This window comes from Oryctolagus cuniculus, chromosome 20, assembly GCF_964237555.1.
Source record: "Oryctolagus cuniculus chromosome 20, mOryCun1.1, whole genome shotgun sequence".
NCBI lineage: Eukaryota > Metazoa > Chordata > Mammalia > Lagomorpha > Leporidae > Oryctolagus > Oryctolagus cuniculus.
This window is the reverse complement of record NC_091451.1, coordinates 18,731,034-18,753,945: the sequence shown is the minus strand read 5'-3', so window position 1 is coordinate 18,753,945 and position 22,912 is coordinate 18,731,034. Positions and strand designations below refer to the sequence as shown.

The 22,912-nt window shown below is 48.0% G+C and overlaps 1 protein-coding gene across 4 annotated transcripts in view; it reads left to right on the top strand.

The window, feature by feature from the left end:
- The window catches only part of DPF3 (double PHD fingers 3), a 310,493-nt gene that overhangs the window by 276,826 nt on the left and 10,755 nt on the right, over positions 1-22,912 (top strand). For all 4 annotated transcript variants that reach the window (XM_051826044.2, XM_051826041.2, XM_017349461.3 and 1 more), the window contains 2 exons: positions 12,146-12,258; positions 22,699-22,780. In XM_051826044.2, coding sequence (XP_051682004.1) covers positions 12,146-12,258; positions 22,699-22,780 — 195 coding nt within the window. The remainder of the gene's footprint in view (positions 1-12,145; positions 12,259-22,698; positions 22,781-22,912) is intronic.

Below are 22,912 nucleotides of genomic sequence, written 5' to 3'. Positions count from 1 at the left end.
TTAGATGCTGTGATATGCTTTTCTCTGGGCTCTCTTGCTCTCTCTCTGCCCCCATGGGCTCCATCTTCTCACTGGGTTGTCTTCATGATGTTTTTAATGTCTTCATTTCCAACAATGACGTGTCACCCTAGCCCAACTAGGTCCTTTGTATGCAGTCACCTCTCTGAAGCATGGGGACCCGCGAATCAGGTCCCTGTGTCCAGACCTCTGAGGAATCCTCACAGCTTAGCTAGATTTATATCCTTGTGCCTGCATGAGCGTTCTTTCAAATCTTTACCTTTCTAGCATCATCACCTGCCATCTCCCTTTTCCCCTGCCCTCCTACAGTTCCTCTACTTTTCCTGAATGGACCATGTACTTTGTATGTCCTGCTGCTCCTTCTCCCTGCTCTTTTCTCTCTCTCTCTTTTCATATGGAAAACTCCTATTTATCCTTTAAGACCCAACTTGATGACTGTCTCTTCTCTCTATGGCTTTCCCTGAGCCACCCCAACACTGTTTATTCCTTTCTCATCTATAAGAACTTTATTCATTTTCCAGTATAGCACTTACTGCATTGCAATATAGTCATTTTTAAAAAATGTCTGTTTCCCTGTAATAGTTATCTGTTGCTACGTGACAAAGTACTCCAGAACTTTAATAGCTTAAAATAACAAGCATCTATTATCTCATAATTTCTGTGTTAGGAATCAAGATGTGGCCTTGCTGAGAGCTTCTGGCTTGAGGTCTCTCAGAAGGTTGCAGTCAAGTTCACAGCCTGGGCCATGATCCTGTCTGAAGGCATGACCGAGAAGATGTCACTCCAAGTCCACTCGTGTGGTTTTTGGCAGGATTCAACTCCCCCTGGGCTGTTGGACTGAACCAAGTGGACCTCCCTGGGCACCTCACCACATGGCAGCCGGCTTCCTTTGGAGCAAGGATGCAAGAAGGCACAAGAGCAAGTGCTGGAGATGAAAGCCACGGCCTTTGTATAAACTTAGAAGTGGTGTCCCATCCCTCCGTCACATTCCACTAGTTACGGCGAGTCATGAAGGCCAACTCGCAGTCGATGGAGGTCACTGCCCACCACCCCTGTGAACCGGAGCTTCTCGAGGCGGGCTTCTCATTCATCCCCAAAACTTCACCTCCTAGCAGAGTTCCTGGCATTAGTAGGCTCTTGGTGGATTTGGTCAAATTAAATATAATTTAAAAATGAGTCTGATTATAATCAAGTAAGTTGTAAAGTCAGAAGAACCCTCCAAATTATTTATTTTAAAGATTTATTTATTTATTTGAAAGTCAGAGTTACACAGAGAGAGAAGGAGAAGAAGAGAGACAGAGAGAGAGGTCTTTCATCCGCTGGTTCACTCCCCAATTGGGTTGCAAGGGCCGGAGCTGTGCTGATCTGGAGCCAGGAGCCAGGAGCTTCTTCTGGGTCTCCCACGTGGGTCTCCCATGTGGGTGTAGTGGCCCAAGGACTTAGGCCATCTTCCACCGCTTTCCTAGGCCACAGCAGAGAGCTGAATAGCAAGTGGAGCAGCCGGGTCTGGAACCGGCACCCACATGGGATGCTGGCACTGCAGGCAGCAGCTTTACCCGCTATACCACAGCACTGGCCCTGAACCCTCTAGATTAGACCAAAATTGGCTTCTGAAGTGTAAAACAAAGTGTCTAAGTGTCCTGGATGTGCTGTTAGTCATTTCCTTCTAGGCTTTTCGGTACCTGCATCTCAGCCTCATCCAGAAAAAGACAGGTGTCGCTCCCCCTCTTCGCGGAGGAACGACACAGGACCCTGCGCTGTTTTTTCGTCTGCTCGGCCCTTCCCGGGTTTGCTGCTGGTTCTTCCCAGGTTGGCTGCCGTCCCTCCACCTCCGTGGAGGGGCAGTTCCCCCTGCCACTTTCCCCACTTCCTCGGGGGAGCGGCACACCGCCGGCCGGCTCTCTCGGGGGCTTCTCGGGGACTGCTCAGGTGTTCCTTCAGATAGATGTTCCTCAGGTGTTCCTGGTGCATGTTGGCTCTCTCCTCCTTTATAGTCCTCTTCCACCAATCCCAACTCTGCTACCCACACGCCGAGTACGCTGCTCTCCTCCAATCAGGAGCAGGATCAGCTCCTGCAGGTTATTGGTTGAACTGGAGGCAGCTGTGTAGAAGCTGTTTCCTCCTCTCCCAGCGCCATATTGTGGGAGAGCAGATGCATAGAATAAGTCTTAATTCCAGTAACTTAGTCTAGTCCGAGTTGCTCCCCACAGACAGGAAATCAAGAAAGTGCGTTTTTCTTTTGACTTAGCACAACTCTATGAAATATTTTTGAAGGGGAAAAAAATGGGAATATCACCTCCAAGGGCCTTGAAGACTCAGGAACTCTGACCACCCATGAATTAATCTAACGTAGGAAAGTTAGCACTTGGGATGGTGGGCAATCTGGAGTTGAGTAATCGCTGCTGATTTCCATTAGTTATCCATCAATTATAGACATCACGGAGCCCTCGGGGACCTACTCAGGACAGAAGGAGCCACGGGAGTTACCATAGCTTCCTAGGCTCACTTTCCTGAAGAAAACCCAGAGCTGTCAGCCAGAGCTGATGTCCAGAGAGTCCTGAAATGCATCTCCAATGTCAAGGATTCCGGCCTGTTGGACTCTGGACAAGGAGCAGGCCGGCCTGCAGACACAGCTGTGGAGTGAGCACCACTTTGTCAGATGCTGGCCTGTAATCTAACTTCCAGCTGAGTTTGAAGAGTGGGGGGTCAGCCCTCATTGCTCGTGTTAATGATGCTCGTCTCCCTGTCCCTGGAAGGTGCTAGCTGCCCACTGTCACTCAACCAGCTCAACCCAGATCTAATATCCCTCGTGGATGGACCCTTACCCAGGGCGTCTGTCTGCCTGCAGACTTAGGACACCGCATCTGTGCCAGTCTAACATGTGTGGTGGGCGGGGAGGTGCTGTGATTGGTGAGGAGCTCTTTGGACTTTTAGCATTCTTTTGCATTATGTTGCAGGCATGCACAGTTTGGTGTTGACATTGTTCTAAGACTGCGCTAGTCAACGCGGGAAAATCAACATGAATTCTAGCAGTACTGATTGGCTATTTTAATTTCCTTCTTAGTTTTTTTAATTCATTTTTAATTTTATCTGGCAAACGATAGAAGGCTCTGTTTATCCCTGCAAGCAGAAAGGCAATTTTGGGATCAATTGTATCTCTAAAAATACCATTTCTGGGTGGCCTAGATGTGCCCACAGCTTCATAGATAGCAGATTCCAGTCCTTTAATTGAATGCATTGGACGAGTAATGCCTGGGGGGGAAGTGACTCGTCCAGAGGACTTGGAATCTGTGCCAGGCCGCACGTGCTGGCATTCCTTCCATGAAGACAGCAGTTCGGTTCTTCTCACCGCTGTATCTCCAGTACTGAAAAGAATGCCTGGCTCATTTGTTTATTCAAAAACCACTCATCAAATGAATGAATAAATGCATACGTTATCTGGGGTCCTCAGCTGCAGTGACTAATTAGGGGCTCTGGGGTCATTACTATGACTCTTGACATCTTTCTCGTGCTGTGCCTTCGCTGTAACCTGGGCCAGTCAAGTAAGGGATAGAAATCCAAGCCAAGCCTTGCTCATCCCATCATCGCCACTTAAGAGGACCACCCACAATGTCGTGAGGTTTATAGACGGGTGTAGTTCTATTTCCAGGGGACTCCACCTTGGATACTGCTTGGCTGTGAAAACTCATGGAGTTTCTGGGGCCATCTGAGAATGGCGTCATAAACCCTGAGCTGTTTACCCCATTAAAAGTGGTCCTGATGCTCTTGCATGGATGTGCCTGGCGTGATTATTGATGATGACGATTAGGGCAGCAGGTACTGTGGTTTGCAGGTGACGTGGTGCCCAGGCCGTAGAACCTGGCAGTCTGAGGGGAAAAACAAGCAGACCTTGCTGCACCACGAGGTGTGGACAGCAAGCCAAGTGGACAGCCACAGATCACCATCATTGGTTTTCAATGCCTTTTTGCTGCGTGGTCTTTGTTCCACTTTCTTTATCTTGTCTTCTTGGAAGTACATTAAAAATGGTGAGGGAACAAAAAGCAGGAGCCATTCAGGTGCCTCCATTGTGTCACTGCGGTCATTAATTTGCAGGTGTCTTAAGCATGACAAGCCACATCAGGAACAGGTGACAGGTGAGCCTTGGATCACTGCACAAAGTCCCCAAAGCAGAGCTTGTGAAATAATCCACATGAAGAGGGTGCCTGGTGAACATACGTGTCGTCATGTGTGTGTGAGGGACTGGTTCTTGAGGGCTCAGAATTGGCTCACTCCTTTATAGGTCAAGTTCAGGGACAGCCTCTTTCCCTCCATCTGACAAGTGAGGCCCCAAAGTGCAGGAGAACAAATGGGATTGGGGGGCGTGAGGATGAATGGATCTGCTTGAATGTGAAGTTTCCCTAAGTGAGCTGGTAGTATTTTTTTCTTCCGCAAATCACTCTTTGGCATGATTCAGATTTGAATGTACTTTGTATAAATGCTTTAGCTATAGCTTCCTGTATATGTATTTGTAATATGTAAACACTGGAAGTTTTATGTGTCCATGGGTGTAGAGAGCTGTTAGAAATTAGAGTCAAATTATTGTCTAATGAACGCCCAGGGAGATTTGTTTCTGGTGCTATTTTGGGATGCCATTGATCCTGTGTATTTTATAGAATACAGTTTCTATAAACCAAGCATCAGAACAATGAGCACAATTTGAATTTTGCCCTTCCGTGCCTGAGAACCAGGGATATTCAGGTTCTCCTTTTCTGAAAAATTACTTTGCAAGAGATCAACATTGATGGATAAGGTAATAAACTATAATTAGATGTTTATAATTTCACAATGAATAAATAATAGACCATTCTAGTTCCACAGTTATTTGTATCTACTTTATTTATGTTTTTAGCACATACCTAGCAAGAGAGTTTTTTTCCTAGAGCTCTAATTTAATCACTGATGTGGCTCAGCCAAGTCCAAATTAAATACTGGCGATAATGAAATAAAAACCTCTTTTAATAAGAATCGTAATGTAAGAGACACATCATAGCAGTTCGTGTATTTGTCTTGCCCAGGGTTTATTGGAAATGGCCTGGGTTTCTTCCACTTCCTGAATGTCTACAGACTGAGATCTATTGGTTGATGCCTGTATTCGCTTCTATTGCACCATACTGTCAACTTCATCAGCAAGGTATATTTAGATATTTTCTTCTCCAACAGGATGGAAATATCTGTGTGTGGGGGCAGTTGTGTATAAGCATGTATGGAAACAGGCAGCTGTGAGTATGAAAGTAGCGCTGGTTTTGCCTGGGTGTTCATCTGTGAGCCTCCTCACTCCAATCCCACAAAATCCCACTTGATGTCCCTGGCCTGCTCTCGGCATCTACGCACAGGTGTTTCGTAATGACATAAGGGTTGTATTCTTCGAATAACAAGGCGGCAGTCACTGCTTCCAGACACCTGCCTTCTCTTTTTTCTGGAGTAGCAAAACGGCCATTTACTCCCAGCCTCACGTACTGTCTTCTCCCGTCTGTCTCCCATACCCACTCATGTCCCTTTTCTTCCTGTCTGCTAAAAGAATCCCTGAAGCCAAACGCCTGTTAGCTGGGAGCCCAGACCAGAAGTTAGGTCTTCCGGGCATGGTGGCCAACAGGGACATTTCCTGTCCCAACCTCTGGGCACTGTTGAGGTCAGTTCTGGGAGGGGTTCGGGCTGGATGAGAAATGCCTCTTTCACACCCACTAAACAAGTGGGCAGGGACTTACTGAGCCCTCCTGAACAAACAAATTTTGAGGAACATTCAGGAAGGACTTGCCTTTTAATGGTCTGCTGACGATGAGTCATGCACCCTGAGCCACTTTCTAAATTCATTTTGGTAATTGGAATCTTGTACATGTCCTGTTGAATCACTGCACCCAGGCGGGGCGGGGAGGGGCTCTTTCCCCTTCACTATGTTGGGTGATTTAAACAGCAATATGGATACTCCCCGCTTTGAGAGGACTGGAGATATGAAAGAATCTCGATTTCCAGCCAAGTGCTTTGGAGGATGATGGTTCCCTATGCCATGGAAATTAAGCAAGGGACCCTCAGGTAGCTAGAGAACACGAACGAGCAGCACCGTAGCAATGTGCCTCCTTTCATTGTTCCAGCCTTAAATTGGAAAGGCTTTTTCTGTTTTGCTTTTACTTCCAAGGATTTCAGGAATTAGTACCCGACCAAATCAAGGAGTTCTAGCAGTGAAACTTAAGAGATGGGCTTCTGCCGCTTTCCTTAGAGACTTTTCCTGTGGCCCAGCCGCGTGTATTATTTAGTCACTTTCCTGGTAGATAAGAAGTCTTGTTCTTGCAGTTTTATCTGGCTTTTTCCAGTTTTTGGAGACAGACAACAAACAGCTCAATCAAATCCTGGTATGGATTTGTTCTGGGCATCGTTTTTGCACCTGCTGATGGCTGTCGGGATGACTTAACTCTTGGCGCTCTGCTCCGTGCTGAGACGTTGGGAGACTGTTTCCATCTCCTGCTTTCCTCTGGCATTTGAGGGATGTCTTGAGCTCTGAGAAGGGGCTGTGCAGCCAGGCCGAGGCTCGTCTCAGTTCTGTGTCTTCCCACCGGGCTGAAGGCTGGGTGAGCTTAGTTCCTTTCCTTCAGATGTGAAGGTATTAGGAGGCCAACAGCATTCTCCAAATAGGAACACAGAAGCAACCCATGGGACTTTTTCCAGAGACTTCCAACAGGGGCTTCCAAAGCCTGCTTGCTACCGTTCCCTGGTCTAAAACTATCCCAGAAAATGTCTTCAGAGCTCCGCACAGTGGCCTGGGCGAAGCTGGACATGCAGTTGACCCTCATAAATATCTGTGAGGTGTTGCTTGCTCCATGAATGACACATGCGTCGCTCCCTTTCGCATGCTTGGAGACAGCTCCTGAAGTACCTGTGGCTGCTGAGTTCCGTGTCCTGCCCCTGCCTCCCGGGAGGGTGGCCTCACTGGAGAGTGGTGTTAGTAGCAGGGCAGCGCTCCCTCTGGTCTGCCCGCACTCCCTCCTGCGGATCACCTTGGAGCAGCTGCAAACTTGAGGACGTGTGGTTGTCGACAGCTGATCACCTTCTTCAAGTCTCTTCTTGTGGCTGCTGGCCTGCTTTCGCCGACGATCGCTCGGTCATCTTCCTCAGATGCCTTGCTCTTTGTTCTCTCTGTCTTAAGTAGTTGAGTCTCTCAAAGCTCAGGTTGGGGCCGTTCTCTCCATCTCATTTCTTCTCTCCTCTTCCTTTCTCTTCTTTCCCGAATAATTTCACTGATTCTCACAGTTTCAATTACCACCTGTTTAGCACAGCCTCCTAAATTTCCCTCTTTAGCCTGTACTTCCCTCTTGAGCGCCAAACCCGTCTCTCTGCCTGTCTTCTGGACGTTTCCATGGGGAGGCTCATGCTCCTCCCTGAATTCACTGTGCTCACGACGGGAGGCCTGAGCACCTCCAATTGGTGCCTGAGTTCTTTCAAGTCTTCCTCATCTGAGAATGTTTGCTGCAATCTACTTGGGTTCTTGGGTCGGACACTGGGGAATATTTCTCATCTCTTTCACACATTCCCAACTTCCAAACAATGGCCACGTCTTGCCAGTTATTTATCAAATTTCCGCCTTTCTTGAGTCACTCTGGTTTCCTCCCTGGCCATGGCCTCAGACCCCTAACTCATTTCCTGGTATCAGTCCTTGCATCTCTCTACCCCTCTCTTCCCAAACAAATTCTTCCCCCAGACAGCAGCTCGTCCCTTTGTTCCTTCCCAGTGATTTAAATTTTTATTCCTTATTTAAGATCTTTTCAACTATTTACTTTAAAATAACTATAGATTCACGGGAAATGACAGAATATGTTAGAGACGTTGTGTGTGGCCTTCATCCAGTTTCCCAGTAGTGACACCTTACATGCCTGTGGTTCAATATCAAAGCCAGGCGACTGACCCTGATGCAATCGCAGTCTTGACTCAGGGTTTATGGTTTTCACGTGCACACACACCTGTGTGCACGTTTGTGTGTGTCCGTGTGTAGTTGTGTGCAGTCTCACCACCTATGTAGCCACCAACATAATGAAGACATAGAATCAGTCCATCACCCAAAGGTTTCTTTATGTTAAAGGATGTTCCTTTAAAGAGTTATTTATTTATTTGAAAGGCACAGACTGGGGGGTGGGAGTGGGGAGAGGGGAGAAAGAAAGAGGGAGAGATTAGTTGATTGATTGATTGATTTTTCCCATACACTGGTTTATATCCCAAATGGCTGCAATGGCTGCAGTTGGGCCAGGCTGAGCCCAGGAGCCAGAAACCCCATCTAGGTCTCTCCCAGCACTTGACCATTGTCCGCTATTCCTCAGGCATATGAGCAGGGAGCAGCCGGGACTTGAACCAGCACTCTGATATGGAATGCTGGTGTCACAAGCTGCAGCCTAACCTGTGTGCTGCAATGCTGATCACTGGCTCACCTTTAAACACACAGTGTCACCCAGTCCCCACCCTGCTTAAAGCTCTTTGGTGAATTTTAAGTCTCAGAGCCCTAAGTCAGGGCTGCTAGTGCCGGGGTTTTCTGGCTCTCCTTTTGCCCACTGACCTCTCCCTCCCCGCCCATCTGCCAAGCTCCTCCCCTGTTCGAGGCCTCCACACAGGCTGTTCCGTTTCCTGGAAATCGCTCCCCTGGTACCCAGCCACCTTGTCTTCTCCCGCTGGGGCTGTCAACTTCCAGATATTTCTCGGGGCTTCCTTGACATCTCAGGTTATCATTGGTTCTCCTGTGGTTTATTTTCGTTGTCAGTTACACTTTTCCTTCATCACACCATTGTGATGAAATAGATATGTGTGTAATTTGTTAATTTGAGGTCTTTTTGGCTAGACAGAGAGGGCTCGGGGTGTCTGGCTTGTCACTGTCTCTCTTCTGTCTAGCACAATAGCTGGCCTAGCAGGTGCTTGACAAATACAGTCAAGTGTCAATTAACGACAGGGTGCCTTCTGAGAAATCCACTGTTGGATGATTTTGTCCTTGTTGGAACTTCATTGAGTGTATTTACAGGCAAGATTAAATCAAGCACAAAAGAAAATGATGGCATCAACATATGCAGTAAACACCGTTTAAAAGTGAGCATGGGCCCGCGCCGCAGCTCAATAGGCTAATCCTCTGCCTAGCAGTGCCGGCACACCGGGTTCTAGTCCCGGTTGGGGCACTGGATTCTGTCCCAGTTGCCCCTCTTCCAGGCCAGCTCTCTGCTGTGGCCAGGGAGTGCAGTGGAGGATGGCCCAAGTCCTTGGGCCCTGTACCCCATGGGAGACCAGGAGAAGCACCTGGCTCCTGGCTACTGCCTTCGGATAGGCGTGGTGCACCGGCTGCAGCGCGCTGGCCGCGGCGGCCATTGGAGGGTGAACCAATGGCAAAAGGAAAACCTTTCTCTCTCTCTCTCTCTCTCACTGTCCACTCTGCCTGTAAAAAGAAAAAAAAAAAAAGAGCATGATTTTTTCGTGAGTGTAGAGTGTACTCTAAAATATTGATAAAAATATAATATCATAACTACATAACCCAGAACTATAATAATTTATTATCATGGTTAAGTATTAGGTACTGTACTTAATTGTACAAAAAGATCATGTAAAGTGGAATTAAAAGATAAGCTTACTTTGGAGCAAAAAAAGTTTGTGTGTCTGAGGGGGTCATTAAAAAATTCATGAAAAATGTATATTCTGGGCCGATGCTGTGGCTCACTAGGCTAATCCTCCACCTGCGGCACTGGCACGCCGGGTTCTAGTCCCAGCTGGGGCGCCGGATTCTGTCCCGGTTGGTCCTCTTCCAGTCCAGCTCTCTACTGTGGCCCCGGAAGGCAGTGGAGGATGGCCCAGGTCCTTGGGTCCTGCACCCGCATGGGAGACCAGGAGGAAGCACCTGGCTCCTGGCTTCAGATCGGCGTGGTGCGCCGGTCGCAGAGCGCCAACTGTAGTGGCCATTTTGGGGGTAAACCAACGGAAGGAAGACCATTCTCTCTGTCTCTCTCTCTCACTGTCTGACTCTGCCTGTCAAAAAAAATGTATATTCTGGAGAAACTATGCATGATTTTGGAATTTTTTGCACCAGAAAACTTATCGTCTAATTCCCTTTTTCCATAAACTTTTCAGAAGTGCCCTGTATGTGCTCTAATTTTATAAACCTGCCAGCACGGTGTGTTTACAGAGCACCACCACAACCCCATGAGCAGGGTGTTGCACTGTGACCTTAGGATGGCTACAGCATCCCGAGGCAGTAGGAATTCTCCAGCTCCATTATAATCTGCTGGGACCACTGCTGTATATGTTGTCTATCATTGAGCAAAATGTCAGTGAGGCACACGACTACGCCTGTTAATGAACAGATACTGCATGCTGGCTGGTCGTGGCTGGGGTATGGCCTACGACCATGGAACTGCGACCATGAAGACAACTTGGCCACATAAGTATCTGCTCCATGGCCTCCGCTGTGTCCTCCCCAGGGGTGCTCCATCAGAGAACCTGGACATCCGCAGCCCACGCCACTCAGGTGTTTTCTCCCCCGAGAGACTGGAATAGGGAACAACCCTGGCAGGTGTTCTTAGATGGATATGAGGTGCTGGATGTTCAGCCAGACTTTTAAATGCAAGGCTTCCTTCTCTTTGGGGCCACTGCCATGGTGTCATTTTGAGAGAGCTGAAGTTAGATGTGTGGGAGTCTCTGGATCACGTGGCCCCTGAGAAGTCTTTAAAGAGCTTTAGATCGGCCCTCCCTGATGCGTCCACCTGTGCTTGTTAAGTGCCTCTGCCCCAACCCTCCATCCAGCCATTTCCACGGCCACTCTTGCGCTCTCAGAGATAACACTGTGTGGCTTCTATTTGTGGAGCCCAAAAATGTGAGGGTCCTTATATTGACTGCACAAATGACGAGGATGTGACCAGCTCCCTGGAGATCTGAAAGGAAGGAAGTGGGAACGCGGCCTGGGGTGTGGCTTGGCTAAGGGGTGGCGGTGCCAGGTGATCTGTCGTGTAGGGCACTAGGTCAGTGGAGCTGACTGTGGTAGTATCTTTCTTGAAGGCACAAGGAGCCTTACATGGAAGGGGTAATATGGTGAACCCCCAGTGTGAGGCAAAGCCGTCAAGCCTTTTGTGGCAGAGTCGGTAATGGGCCCAGCCCTGGGTGCCATGGGCAGATTCCTGTCTGGTTTACAGCACTGGGAAACCTGAGACCGTCATCCAAGTTTCCCTCCTCCCCAAGCACAAGGTCAAGGGCCTTCACATTCTAGAGCTCATGGCTGTCCTCTCAGTGCTGCAGTGAACCATGATGGATAACAGAGTCCAGCTCCACGGGTCAAGCCTCAGGTGTTGGCCTATTGGGATCCTGTGCGCTAAGGTCACAGCATTCTTACAACAATGTCTTGGTATTGCTTTGGCTACTGTGGCACACTTGAGATGTAGACAAGAGAGTAACTTGTCCTTATAGAGTAGCCCTGGTGGGTGATAGGCTGTGATGCTCCCTGCCAGGCCACTTCCTTCTGTGTCCCTGCACTGGTTGGGGCTTTGTGTGCAGCTGCCCTGCCGTGCATGGGCACAGACACTCTGGATCACAATGAATGCCACATCTTGCTCCCGGGTCCTAGCCCTGGAAACTTCCCTCCCTCCTTCTGCCTCCCCTCCTTTATATTCGGAGTCAGTGCCAACAACTTTTTGGACCAGAAGGTTCAACTCCAGCTAGCTCTTAGGGGTTTCCCTCCACAGCTGATGCTGGGCTTGGGGGGAGATGCTGGTGCTTCTCAGGGGGCTGCCTTGTCTGTGTGCTTGGCCATTTCCTGTCTTGTTCTCCCTGATCACCACTTCCTGTTCTCCCCCACTGCTTACACCTGTGGAGGATGTGACTGTTAGGACCAGGGCAATTGGATGCATCTGTCCCCAGCAAAAGGGTTAATGCTCACGTCTTTCTAGGGCCTGGAGTGGATGTGACGGGGGAGGGTGGTAAGGAATGTGGCTGGAGCTCTGTCCAGGTCCCCAGTTTGTTTCCTAACTTGTGCTACCTCTGCGTCCCCTTGAGTGAGGCATCAGTGTGTTTTCAGTTAATAGTGCTGAGAGGTGACAGCTTAGACCCTGTGGTCCTTGACACTGCTGTTTCTGGCTTCTTCCAGGTCACCCTACCTGCCTACAGTTCACCCTGAACATGACTGAGGCCGTCAAGACCTACAAGTGGCAGTGCATTGAGTGCAAGTCCTGCATTCTCTGTGGGACCTCAGAGAATGACGTGAGTGGGGGGGCTTTCTCTGTGGGAGGGAGAGAGCTGAGGAGCTAGGAGTCCTTCATGGGTGGAGAGGAGGGCGGGACTCTTGTCACTGGGCTCCTGGGGTGAAGGGCAGTCAGTTTTGCTCATTGTCTCCGTGGCCTTGGGACCCTTGCTCTACAGGGACCTGGGGTGATCTTTGTGCCTGAGGAGAGAGACATAGGTGGTGGCCACCAGGGGCTGTCTCAATGGTCATTCACCCTTGAGAGCTCTGACTAACATTGGTCACCACTGCTTGGCTGTGCCCATCACATTCCACTGTGTGTTATCTCCCGTGTTCTAAATGTGACATCTAAGAAATGTCAAACTTTTTAAAGAAACCTCTATATGATAAAACCCTTACCAACTTCAACAATGACCAACACTTGTCCAAACTTCTTCCATGCCTCCTCCATCTATACTCCTAGCTGTAATATCCTGCTACCTGGAAGTATTTCACACATATGGCAACAAGACAAGGATTAACTTTTTAAGAAAAATAACCAGAAATAACAACATGGGTAACATGTACTCAAGCACCCGGTCAAACTTCTCATTTCCTCACTTGTATTATAAATATGTTTACTCCAGACTCTATTAGAATTGAGAGCCAAACAAGGCCCATTGATGGCAATTAGTTGATATACCCTCATAGCTTCTTTAAATATAAACAAAGACACTTCAAAAACTTCACGGAGAATGGAATTAGAAGAAAAGTATGAGGTGGGTATTTGTCTAGAGCTCAAGATGCCCATGTCCCACATCAGAGTGCCTGGGTTCAATTCCTGGCTTTGTTCCCACGTCCAGCTTCCTACGAACGCAGACCCTGGGAGGCAGCAGTGATGGCTCCAGTACTTGGGTTCCTGCTACCCATGTGGGAGCCCTGAGGAAGTTCCTAGTTCCCAGCTTCAGCCCCAGCCTCGTCCTGGCCATTACTGGCCTTTGAGGAATGAATTAGTGAACCTGGGAATGGGATCACACTCTCTTTTTGTAACTCTCTCTCTCAAGTAAATTAATTAATTAAAACATTTATTTTGTTTTAAAAATTTTTAAATACATGCATGCTTTTTTCATAATATATGTTTTCATGAGCTTTTTTGAAGAAATCCGTATGTACATGGATTTCAAAATTTTTTGTGCCAAAATAAGTATATCTTTTATTTATTTATTTATTTATTTTTTTGACAGGCAGAGTGGACAGTGAGAGAGAGAGACAGAGAGAAAGGTCTTCCTTTTGCTGTTGGTTCACCCTCCAATGGCCGCCGCGGCCAGCACACTGTGGCCGGCGCACTGCGCTGATCCGAAGCCAGGAGCCAGGTGCTTCTCCTGGTCTCCCATGGGGTGCAGGGCCCAAGCACTTGGGCCATCCTCCACTGCACTCCTGGGCCACAGCAGAAAGCTGGCCTGGAAGAGGGGCAACCGGGACAGAATCCGGTGCCCCGACCTGGACTAGAACCCGGTGTGCCGTCGCCGCAAGGCGGAGGATTAGCCTGGTGAGCCGCGGCGCCGGCCCAAAATAAGTATATCTTTTACTTTCACTACCATGAACTTTTGGAATTAGCCTCATATATAATTTTTGTATCTAGAGTATCTAGATTTCCGCTCCGTGTTGCTCTTTATTTCCCCCCTTAAATGATTTGTTGAAGAAATCTGATTGTTCAACAGAGTTCCTCTGGGTGTATTTTCCTGAGTGCGCCCCTGTAGTATCGTTTCACACTCTCCTCTGCCTTTTCCTGTTTCTTGTAAGTTGGTGATTAGAGCTAGAGGCTGGGCTCAGGCTGCCCCTCGCTGTCCCTCGCTGTCTCTCTGCCACTCTGCGCCCTCACCATCCCTTTCTGGCTCTGTCTCCTTGGGGCAACTGCTGCACCGGTGGTGGTAGGTGTTTCCATCAGGACGAACGCGATGCCTGGCGTCCCCAGCTGTTGATGTGCCTTAGCCAGATTGACTGTTTCATTAGGGCTTGCCAAATAGCGATATTCTTACTTGATCATCTCGCCTTTCTTTGTTAGCTGGAGTAATTCCACAAAGAGAAACTTGCCCAAACTTGTATTTGGTGCCCCTTGGATGTAAATTACATAGAAGGGGCATGATGAAGGTTTCCTTGTTCTAGTTTTTGAAGCAATAGGGTGGTTAAAATATTTTTTCTTGTTCTTTTTGTTTTTTTTTTTTTTAGATTTATTTATTTGAAAGGCAGAATCATAGAGACAGGGGAGGAGAGAGACAAAGAGAAAAAGAAAGAGAAAGAGATAGAGGGAAAGAGATTGCCCCAAATGATCACAACGGCCAGGGCTGGGCCAGGCTGAAGCCAGCAGCCTGGAACTCCATCCAGGTCTCCTATGTGAGTGGCAGGGGCTCAATCCCCTGGACCATCTTCCACTGCTTTCCCAAGCACATTAGCAGGCAGCTGGATTGGGAGAGGAACAGCCAGGACACAAACTGGCACTCACATGGGACGTCAGCATTGCAGGCGGGGGCTTAACCTGCTTCACCACAATTCTGGCCCAAAAACGTTTTCTTAATTAAAAACACTCAAGAAAATAGGAATTGTGGGATACCTTCTTAATATGGTAAAATATTTATGCCTTAGAGCTAAAGCCAGCATCCTATTGGATAGGTGGACACTGCAGGCATTTCCACTAAGATCAGGAACCGGGTAGGAATGTGTACTGCCTCTGCCACTGCCGTGCAGCCTTATTCTAGAGGTAACAGCTGATGCGCTTAATCAGGCGAAGTCAGTTAGAGGCATAAGAATGGGTAAGGCACAGGTTGAGCATCCCTAATCTGAAGATCCAAAATCCGAAAAGCTCCCAAGTCCAAAGCATTTGGAGTGACAACATGCTGCTGCAAGTGAAAAAATCTACATTGTGAAACTTTGGTTCCTACACAAAGTTACTAGAAAGGTTGTATGAATCACCTTCCGGCTGTGTGTATATGAAACAGAAGTGAATTCCATGTTCAGATGTAGGTTCCACTCCCTAGGACATTTCATTATGCATATGTAAATGCAAACGTATGAAATCTTTTCCAAAATATGAAAAAAAACCTGAAATCCAAAATGCTTCTGGTCCCAAGCATTTTGGATAAGGGATACTCAACCTATAGTAAAACTTGCTCTATTTTCACGTGTGTGAGAATAAAACCTTCGTGACTCGGTGATAACATTAACTCAAACATCCAAGGGAACAGGATATAACCAACATATAGCAATTAATAGGCTTCATATAGGGGGTCTCCCTCTCTTGGAAGCCTCCCCTCAATGCTGCTCTGGCCGGAGGGCTTTGACTCTTAATAAATCTTTGAATCTCAAAAAAAAAAAAAGGCTTCATATACACAAATAATAACCAGAGAACATAATTCCATTTATATAGCAAGCAGAAAAAATACTTAGAAATATATTTTACAACAAATGTGTAAAACTATGTGAAGAAAATTTAAACACTTTTGAAAAGACTCAGAGAACAAGTGGGAAGGCCTCCTGTGATTCTGGATAGAATGACTTAACACTAAAAGATGTCAGTTCTTCCTGAGGTAATTTACAAATTTATTTGAAGCCCAATAAAAATATCAACTTTTTTTTTTAATTGAGTAAGACAAGTTGACTTAAAAAACACAAATGTGCAAGAACAGCCTCAAAATACTCATAAATAAACTGGAGATTGGCACCACGAGACCTTAAAATCTCCTATAAAACTATGGTTAAGGCAGTGTGGGACGGAGGCATGAGTAGACAAATAGACCAGTTGGACCAGGATCAAAAGCCCATAAATAGATCCAAGCACATTTGGAAATAGAAGATAAAGTTTGCACCTACCATTACTGTGTCAAAGACAGACTTTTTAATGAGTGGTGCTGGGACAATGGGGTGGCCATGCGGGGAAAGACAAAATTAGGTCCAGATCTCCCACCATAGATTGGGGATGCAAATGAAAAGGTGGGACTACCGCGGTGCTAGGACACTGGGCGGAGCCTCCATTCACGCAGGTCAGGGTTTGCTAGCCATGGCTGACATCAAGATGCGATGAGATAAAATATTGATAGATTTGATTCTGTAAAACTGTATCATGGAAAACTTGAGAAAGTGGAGAGCGAGACTGGGAGGAAGTGTTTGCGGCGTGTGCCAGAGATAAAGGGCTAATACACCCCAACTATATTTAAAAAAAGATTCTTAAAAACGGGGGGGCAGAAGACCAAGAATGTGATGGAAGATGAGGAAATCTGTGAAAGACAATTGAGGAGAGGCATAAAAATAACCTAAGACATGTGAAATACAAGTCCCAATGCCCTCATTAAGGACACTGAAGTGAAAACAAAATTGAGCTATTTTCTTAACTGTCAAGGGGTAAACGTTAACAAGTATTGTGACACACTCTGCTGAGGAATCTATGGCAAAAGGGGTGCCTTCCTCACTGTTGGTGGGAATACAAAGTGGCCCAAATGTTAGGGGGAACACCTAACAAAACCGTAGTACAACAAAATTTACACCTGCCTTGTGACTCAGCGATCCCACCTGGAGGAAGCATTCCTGAGTATCCACCCCAGCACTAGGAAAATACATATGCATACGACTTTGTGGTAGCATTGTTCATATAATTGGAAAGCACTGGCTACAACCTAAATGACCAAATGTAGATGAGCGATTAAACAAACAGTAACACAGACTTACAGGAGGACTAGGCAACAGCAAGAGAGAATAAGGCAGATGTCTATGAAGAACTTGGTGTGATCTCCAAGGTACACTGTTGAGTGAAAAAGCAACGTAAAACAGAGCATATATAGTAAGCTGCCCTCACTGGTAGAAAGCAGGAAATATAAGAAAATAGGCACATGGCTGCATGTTTGTATGAAAGAAATACAGGAAGAATAAAGGAGGAGCCAGTGAGATTGGCTATCTGCAGAGGTGAGTGGGGACAGAGAAGGAACGGTGACATGGGATGAGGTATGAGCAGTGGGGAGGAGAAGCATTTTTTTGAAGATATCTTTGTTTATGTCTCTGACTCTCAGAATGAAGATAAGATATACGCTAGGTCTGAGCTAGCTGTGTGCTAGTTAGAATGGCTACTGAGGATCAGGTGACTAAATCCTGTGGTCCTGGATTGGAATAGGTGATATTGGTATGAGCTCCTTGTAGGAAGTAAACGTAAGGTAACACAATATAACGCAGTATCGAGAGTGTGTATAATATCCATCTCTAGCTGTATACACACATTTGAACAGATACAGAATTAAATACAGGTATGTGCATAGTGTACCTGTGCATTTCCTAACTGTTGGCAGAGAAGACCTAGAAGCGTGAGAGCCTCGGAGCACTGAGGCCACTTAGCACCCAGATCCTGGTTTCTAAACACCATTCTCTCATCAAAGACCTGGGGATCCCTGGAGAAGTGGCTGGCCTAGGGCTCTGACGTGAAATCTACTAGATGAGTCTGGAATGTCTTGTGATGATTCTAAGTAAGGAAACACAGAGAAAATGACAGGGCATGGCTAGAGGAGCCAACCTGAAGGAACTGCTAATGGCCAAATCTGGGAAAATCTGAGCCACAAAACAAATCATGATATTATTAGAGTAGAACCTCAAGAGCCAAATAAAGATCCACACTGATATTTAAAAAAACTGAATAAATAAATACATAAATGGGGAAGAAAGTAAACTCTTCCTTAGGAATTCCAGTGAATAAATAAGAATTTATCACTGGATAAAACTCACCGTTATGGGTGCTACAGGCAGGAGCCATCAACTGATGCAAAAATTAGTGGGTGAAAGCACGATGAGAAACAGGGCGTTTGCATCATTTCCAAGTATCTCCCAGCAAGACTAGTTATGTGTGGAGTACAGAGGGAGGCACGGCAGCTTTCACGTGGGAAAGCGGGCAGGCATGAGCTTGGCCGTGTGCTCAGGATCAACATCGCGCATACAAGGCGCGTCAGCGTCCCCCGCAGGATGCCCTGAGGAGGACAGGGCACCACTTCTGTGGTCTTCTTGCCCAGAATGCACACGCGTCTCCGTCTTCTCATGAGAAAAGATCCACCGCAAATGGAGTGACACTGGCTTGTGTCAAGGTCATCAGGGACAGAGACATTGAGACACTGTCACAGATTGAAGGATGCCAAGAGAACACCATGAAATGCAACGTAGGATGCCAGGTTGGATCCTGGGAAAGGGGCTATGTCGCTCCCCGTCTTCGTGGAGGAACGACACAGGACCCTGCACTGTTCTTTTGTCTGCTCGGCCCTCCCCGGGTTTGCTGCTGGTTCTTCCCGGGTTGGCTACCGACCCTTCCACCTCCGTGGAAGGGCGGTTCCCCCTAGCCACTCTCCCCACTTCCGCGGGGGAGCGGCACACCGCCGGCCGGCTCTCTCGGGGGCTGCACAGGTGTTCCTTCAGATAGATGTTCCCCTTAGATGTTCCTGGTGCATGTTGTCTCTCTCCTCCTTTATAGTCCTCTTCCACCAATCCCAACTCTGCTACCCACACGCCGAGTACGCTGCTCTCCTCCAATCAGGAGCAGGTCCTACAGTTTATTGGTTGAACTGGAGGCAGCTGTGTAGAAGCTGTTTCCTCCTCTCCCAGCGCCATATTGTGGGAGAGCAGATGCATAGAATAAGTCTTAATTCCAGTAACTTAGTCTAGTCCGAGTTGCTCCCCACAGGGCTATAGGTGAGAACATCCATAAAATTCAAATAAGGGCTGTAGATTAGTAACGTGAATCACACCAGTGGTAATTTCCTGCTTTATAATTCTACTTTGGTAATTTGAGGACACTTCAAAAAGTTCATGGAAAATGGAGTTGAAAGGTAAGTTTATTTGGTGCATTTTTTTTTGAAATCCATGCATAAGAAGGGTCTTCAAAAAATTTCACAAAATATGTATTGTAAAAACAATGCATAGATTTTAAAAAATATTTTAAAGATTTATTTATTTATTTGAAAGGCAGGGTGACAGAGACACAGAGAGACATAAAAAGAGAAAATCTACCTGCCAGTTCACTCCCCAAATGACTGCAATAGCTGGGCCAGGGCCAGGTTGATGCCAGGAGTCGGAAGCTCCATCCAGGTCTCCCACACGGATGCAGGGGTCCAAGACACCTGATCCATCTTCTGCTGCCTTCCTGGGTGCATTAGCAGGGAGCTGGGTTGGAAGTGGAGTAGCCGACACTCAAACTGGAGCAGCAACATGGAATGGCAGTATTGTGAGTGGTTGCTTAACCCACTTTGCCACAATGCCAGACCCTGAAAAAATTTTGTACCAAAATAAATATCTTTTAATTAGATTTTCCATGAACTTTTTGAAGTACCTTTGGATAAGCTGCTAACATCAGAGGAAACTAAGTAAAAGTCTACATGAGATACTCAGTATAATTTTTACAACTTTGAAAAAAGATATTTTAAAAATTTATTTGAAAGGCAGAGTGACAGGAGGTAGGGGGAGGTGTGAGAGAGAGAGAGAGAGAGAGAAAGAGAGGGAGAGAGAGAGAGTGACAGAGAGAGAGAGAGAGAGAGAGAGAGAGATCTTTACCCACTGGTTCACTCTCCAAATGGTGCAACAACCAGGGCTAGGTTAGACAGAGTCAGACGCCAGAAGCTCCATCCAGGTCCCCATGTGGATGGCAGGGGCCCAAGCCCTCAGGCACATCAGCAGGGAGTTGGCTCAGAAGCAGAACAGCTGGGGCTCGAACTGGCGCTCCAATATAAAATGCCAGTGTCACAGATTGATGACGTAACTGCTGTGCCACAATGCCGGCCTCAGATTGCTTATTTTAAAGTCATTTGGATGGTTTTCCTCTGTGTTAAGGTTATGCCACCAACAGGATACATCGTTAGATTCATTTGTTTCATTTTTCTTTTCTTTTTAGAGACACATTTTACTTTAAATTTTATTTTGCAAAATATTCACTGGTTCCAGAATCCAATCTGTAAAGTAACAATATTTTCTAAGAAGTTTACCTTCTACCCTTCCCTCTTACACATGATTTCCTCACTCTGCTTATAGATAACCATTTTTTAAACAATGTATGGCTTATCCTTTCATTTTGTTTAATTGGATGCACATGTCACATGGGTGTACATACGGATCTATAAGGAAATGACGGGAGGCACGTTTTTGTGCGCTTGTCTCTCGCTGAGTATCTCAGAGCTCACCCCAGCTCAGTGCATGGACATATTCTTCCTTCCTTCTGTAGCCACACACTTTTGCTTAGTTTGCTCTGTCGATCCCTGCCTGACGGGCATTTGGGTTGATTCCGCTCTTTGGCTTTACAAATACAAGGGGAAATCAAAAAAATTCGTGCGAAGATGGAGTTAAAGGATAAGTTTATTTTGATGCCATGGTGAAGTCCATTTAGGAGGGGACACGAGCGTCCTTAGGACATCAGTCATTTGTTTCTGCCAATCTCTCCCTGTTTTCTTCTCTTCTCGTGGTCCTGTCGTCTAGCCTCCCTGCTGCCCTGCCAGCAACGGTGTCACTTTTCTGGAGTAAACCGCACTGCGCTGGTTTCCACCCTGCCTCTCTGAGGACTGCTACACCATCCTGTTCCCCCGTGTCTGTCCCTTGAAGTTGGTGCTCCCCCACGGTCTGTAGTGCCTTTCCCTTCATGACCTCCTTGGTGGCCTTGACCTTTCAGAGAAGTCAGTGAAACCTATAGATCGGAACAGCGTGCACTGCTACCCATACTCAGAGTTGTGCCTCTCATCCCAAGCAGTTCACGGGAACCCCTTCGTGAGCATCAGCTCAAGGACATCTGCTCTCACCTACTCAGGGCTTCCTCGCCTAGGTCCGATGACTCTGAAATCCACACCTCATGCCTGCATCTCTCTGCAGGCCATCCGTGGCAGGTGTTCTGGGGATGTGCAGGATGTGTCTGCAGCTGAGGCTGCTATCCCTGCCCGTGGGTCTGGTCCTCCATCCACGTCGTAATGGGGGGCAGCTGCAGGTGGCTGGCTACGCAAGCCACAGCCCCGGAGACAACCTCCCCTTCTTCCCTGTCATCCCCACATCTGTCAGTGACTCAGGAACAGGAGCAAGACCCCGTACGTCCTCCCACGCCACAGCCCTCGTTCAGAGCACCAGCATCTCTCCCCTGGGGGCTGCTGTGGCCTCCCAACTGGCCTTCTGGCCTCTGGCACCAACTCTCCTCCCCTGAGGGCCTGTTACCCAGCAGCAGGGACAGCCTTCGACACTGCAAGCCGATCATGTCACTTCCTTGTCGACCACTTTCCAAAAACTCCTCCCCGGCCACATAGACAGGTCTTAGCGTGACAACAAAGACCTCAGGTGCTCGCTCGCTGGTGGCTTCCATCTTCTGTCTCTAATTTTAAGCAGGATCTCTGCACTGGTGGGAAGCAGGGAGAGAGCTGATACACAGTTTTATTGTGCAGAGGTCTCCTCAGCCATCCAAGCGAGTTCAGAGGTCACTGAGTAGAGCAGGACCGAGCGTGGGGAACAGCGCCGGGTCACGCACACTGGCTGCTGTGTTTGGGAGGTCCCTCCAGGGGCTGCCGACAGGAGGCAGAGAAAGTCCTGCCCCCAAGGGCCTTAGAGTCCACAAAGGGGACGAGGGGTGGACAGAAGAGGCATCTTCCAAATGCGCTCTTCAAGAAAACAAGCACATAGATGCCCGCCGCACGCCGGGCACTGTACCTCTAAGTAAAATGCAGTTAAATGTCCCAAGAAAGGGCACTGCTGTGGCGAGGTGAGAGGCCGGGTACCTCCAGCTGCAGGGCGTTAGCAAAGACTTCCTGGAGAAGAAGAGCTGGAAGGGTGGGAAGGGAACAGACAGGTGGAGAAGGGGCAGGAAGGGAGCTGCGGCTCCAAGGGGTGGCCCGGGACCCTGCTCTCCCCCGGCCTCCGGCTGCAGCCTCAGAGGAGGCTTTTCAGAAGCCAGAGGATGGGCACTGCTTGCAGTTCTCCACGGTCACATCTCAGACCTTTCAGAGGTCCGGAGGTGCCATTGGCCAGTCCCACCACGCACGTCTGTACTTACCCATCTCACAGGTGCCAAGAGTAGAGTCCAGAGGAATCCAATTAAAATTTTCAAACGTTTGAAGGACTCGCTGCGTGCTCGGCAGTCGTCACAGGGCGTAGAGAAATGCGGACAGTGGTTTTCCTTCCTTTGGGCGCAGCGTTATGGGCTACTGGAGTGCAGAAGCATGCACTTGGCTGTGAGGTGGGGGACAAGAAAGGTTTCTTGAGGGATCTCCAAGTTGAGCAGAACCCTGACATAGGGTTGGATTTGTATGGGTCGAGGAGCAGGGGGTGAGCTCAGCACACATGTGCTCAGGGGACAGTGAGGACGCCCCAGGGGGCCTGGACGTGGGCATCCAGGGAGGTTGCTCCATGGACATAAGGCAGAAGTAAATGGTGGTCCAGATACCGGCTGCTGATAATCACGTCTCCTTGGCCTCCTCTCTACCTGCCCTGTCTCCCGCCAGGACCAGCTCCTCTTCTGCGACGACTGTGACCGTGGCTATCACATGTACTGTTTAAACCCCCCCGTGGCGGAGCCCCCAGAAGGTAATGATGGAAGGGCCACAGCAGCTGCTGTTAGCACCACTCACAGCCCTCGCCATGGTGCAGGCCTCATGCTAAGGGCTTCACGGGTCTGGCTGACTCATCACAACACTACAAGGTAGGCGTGACCACTGC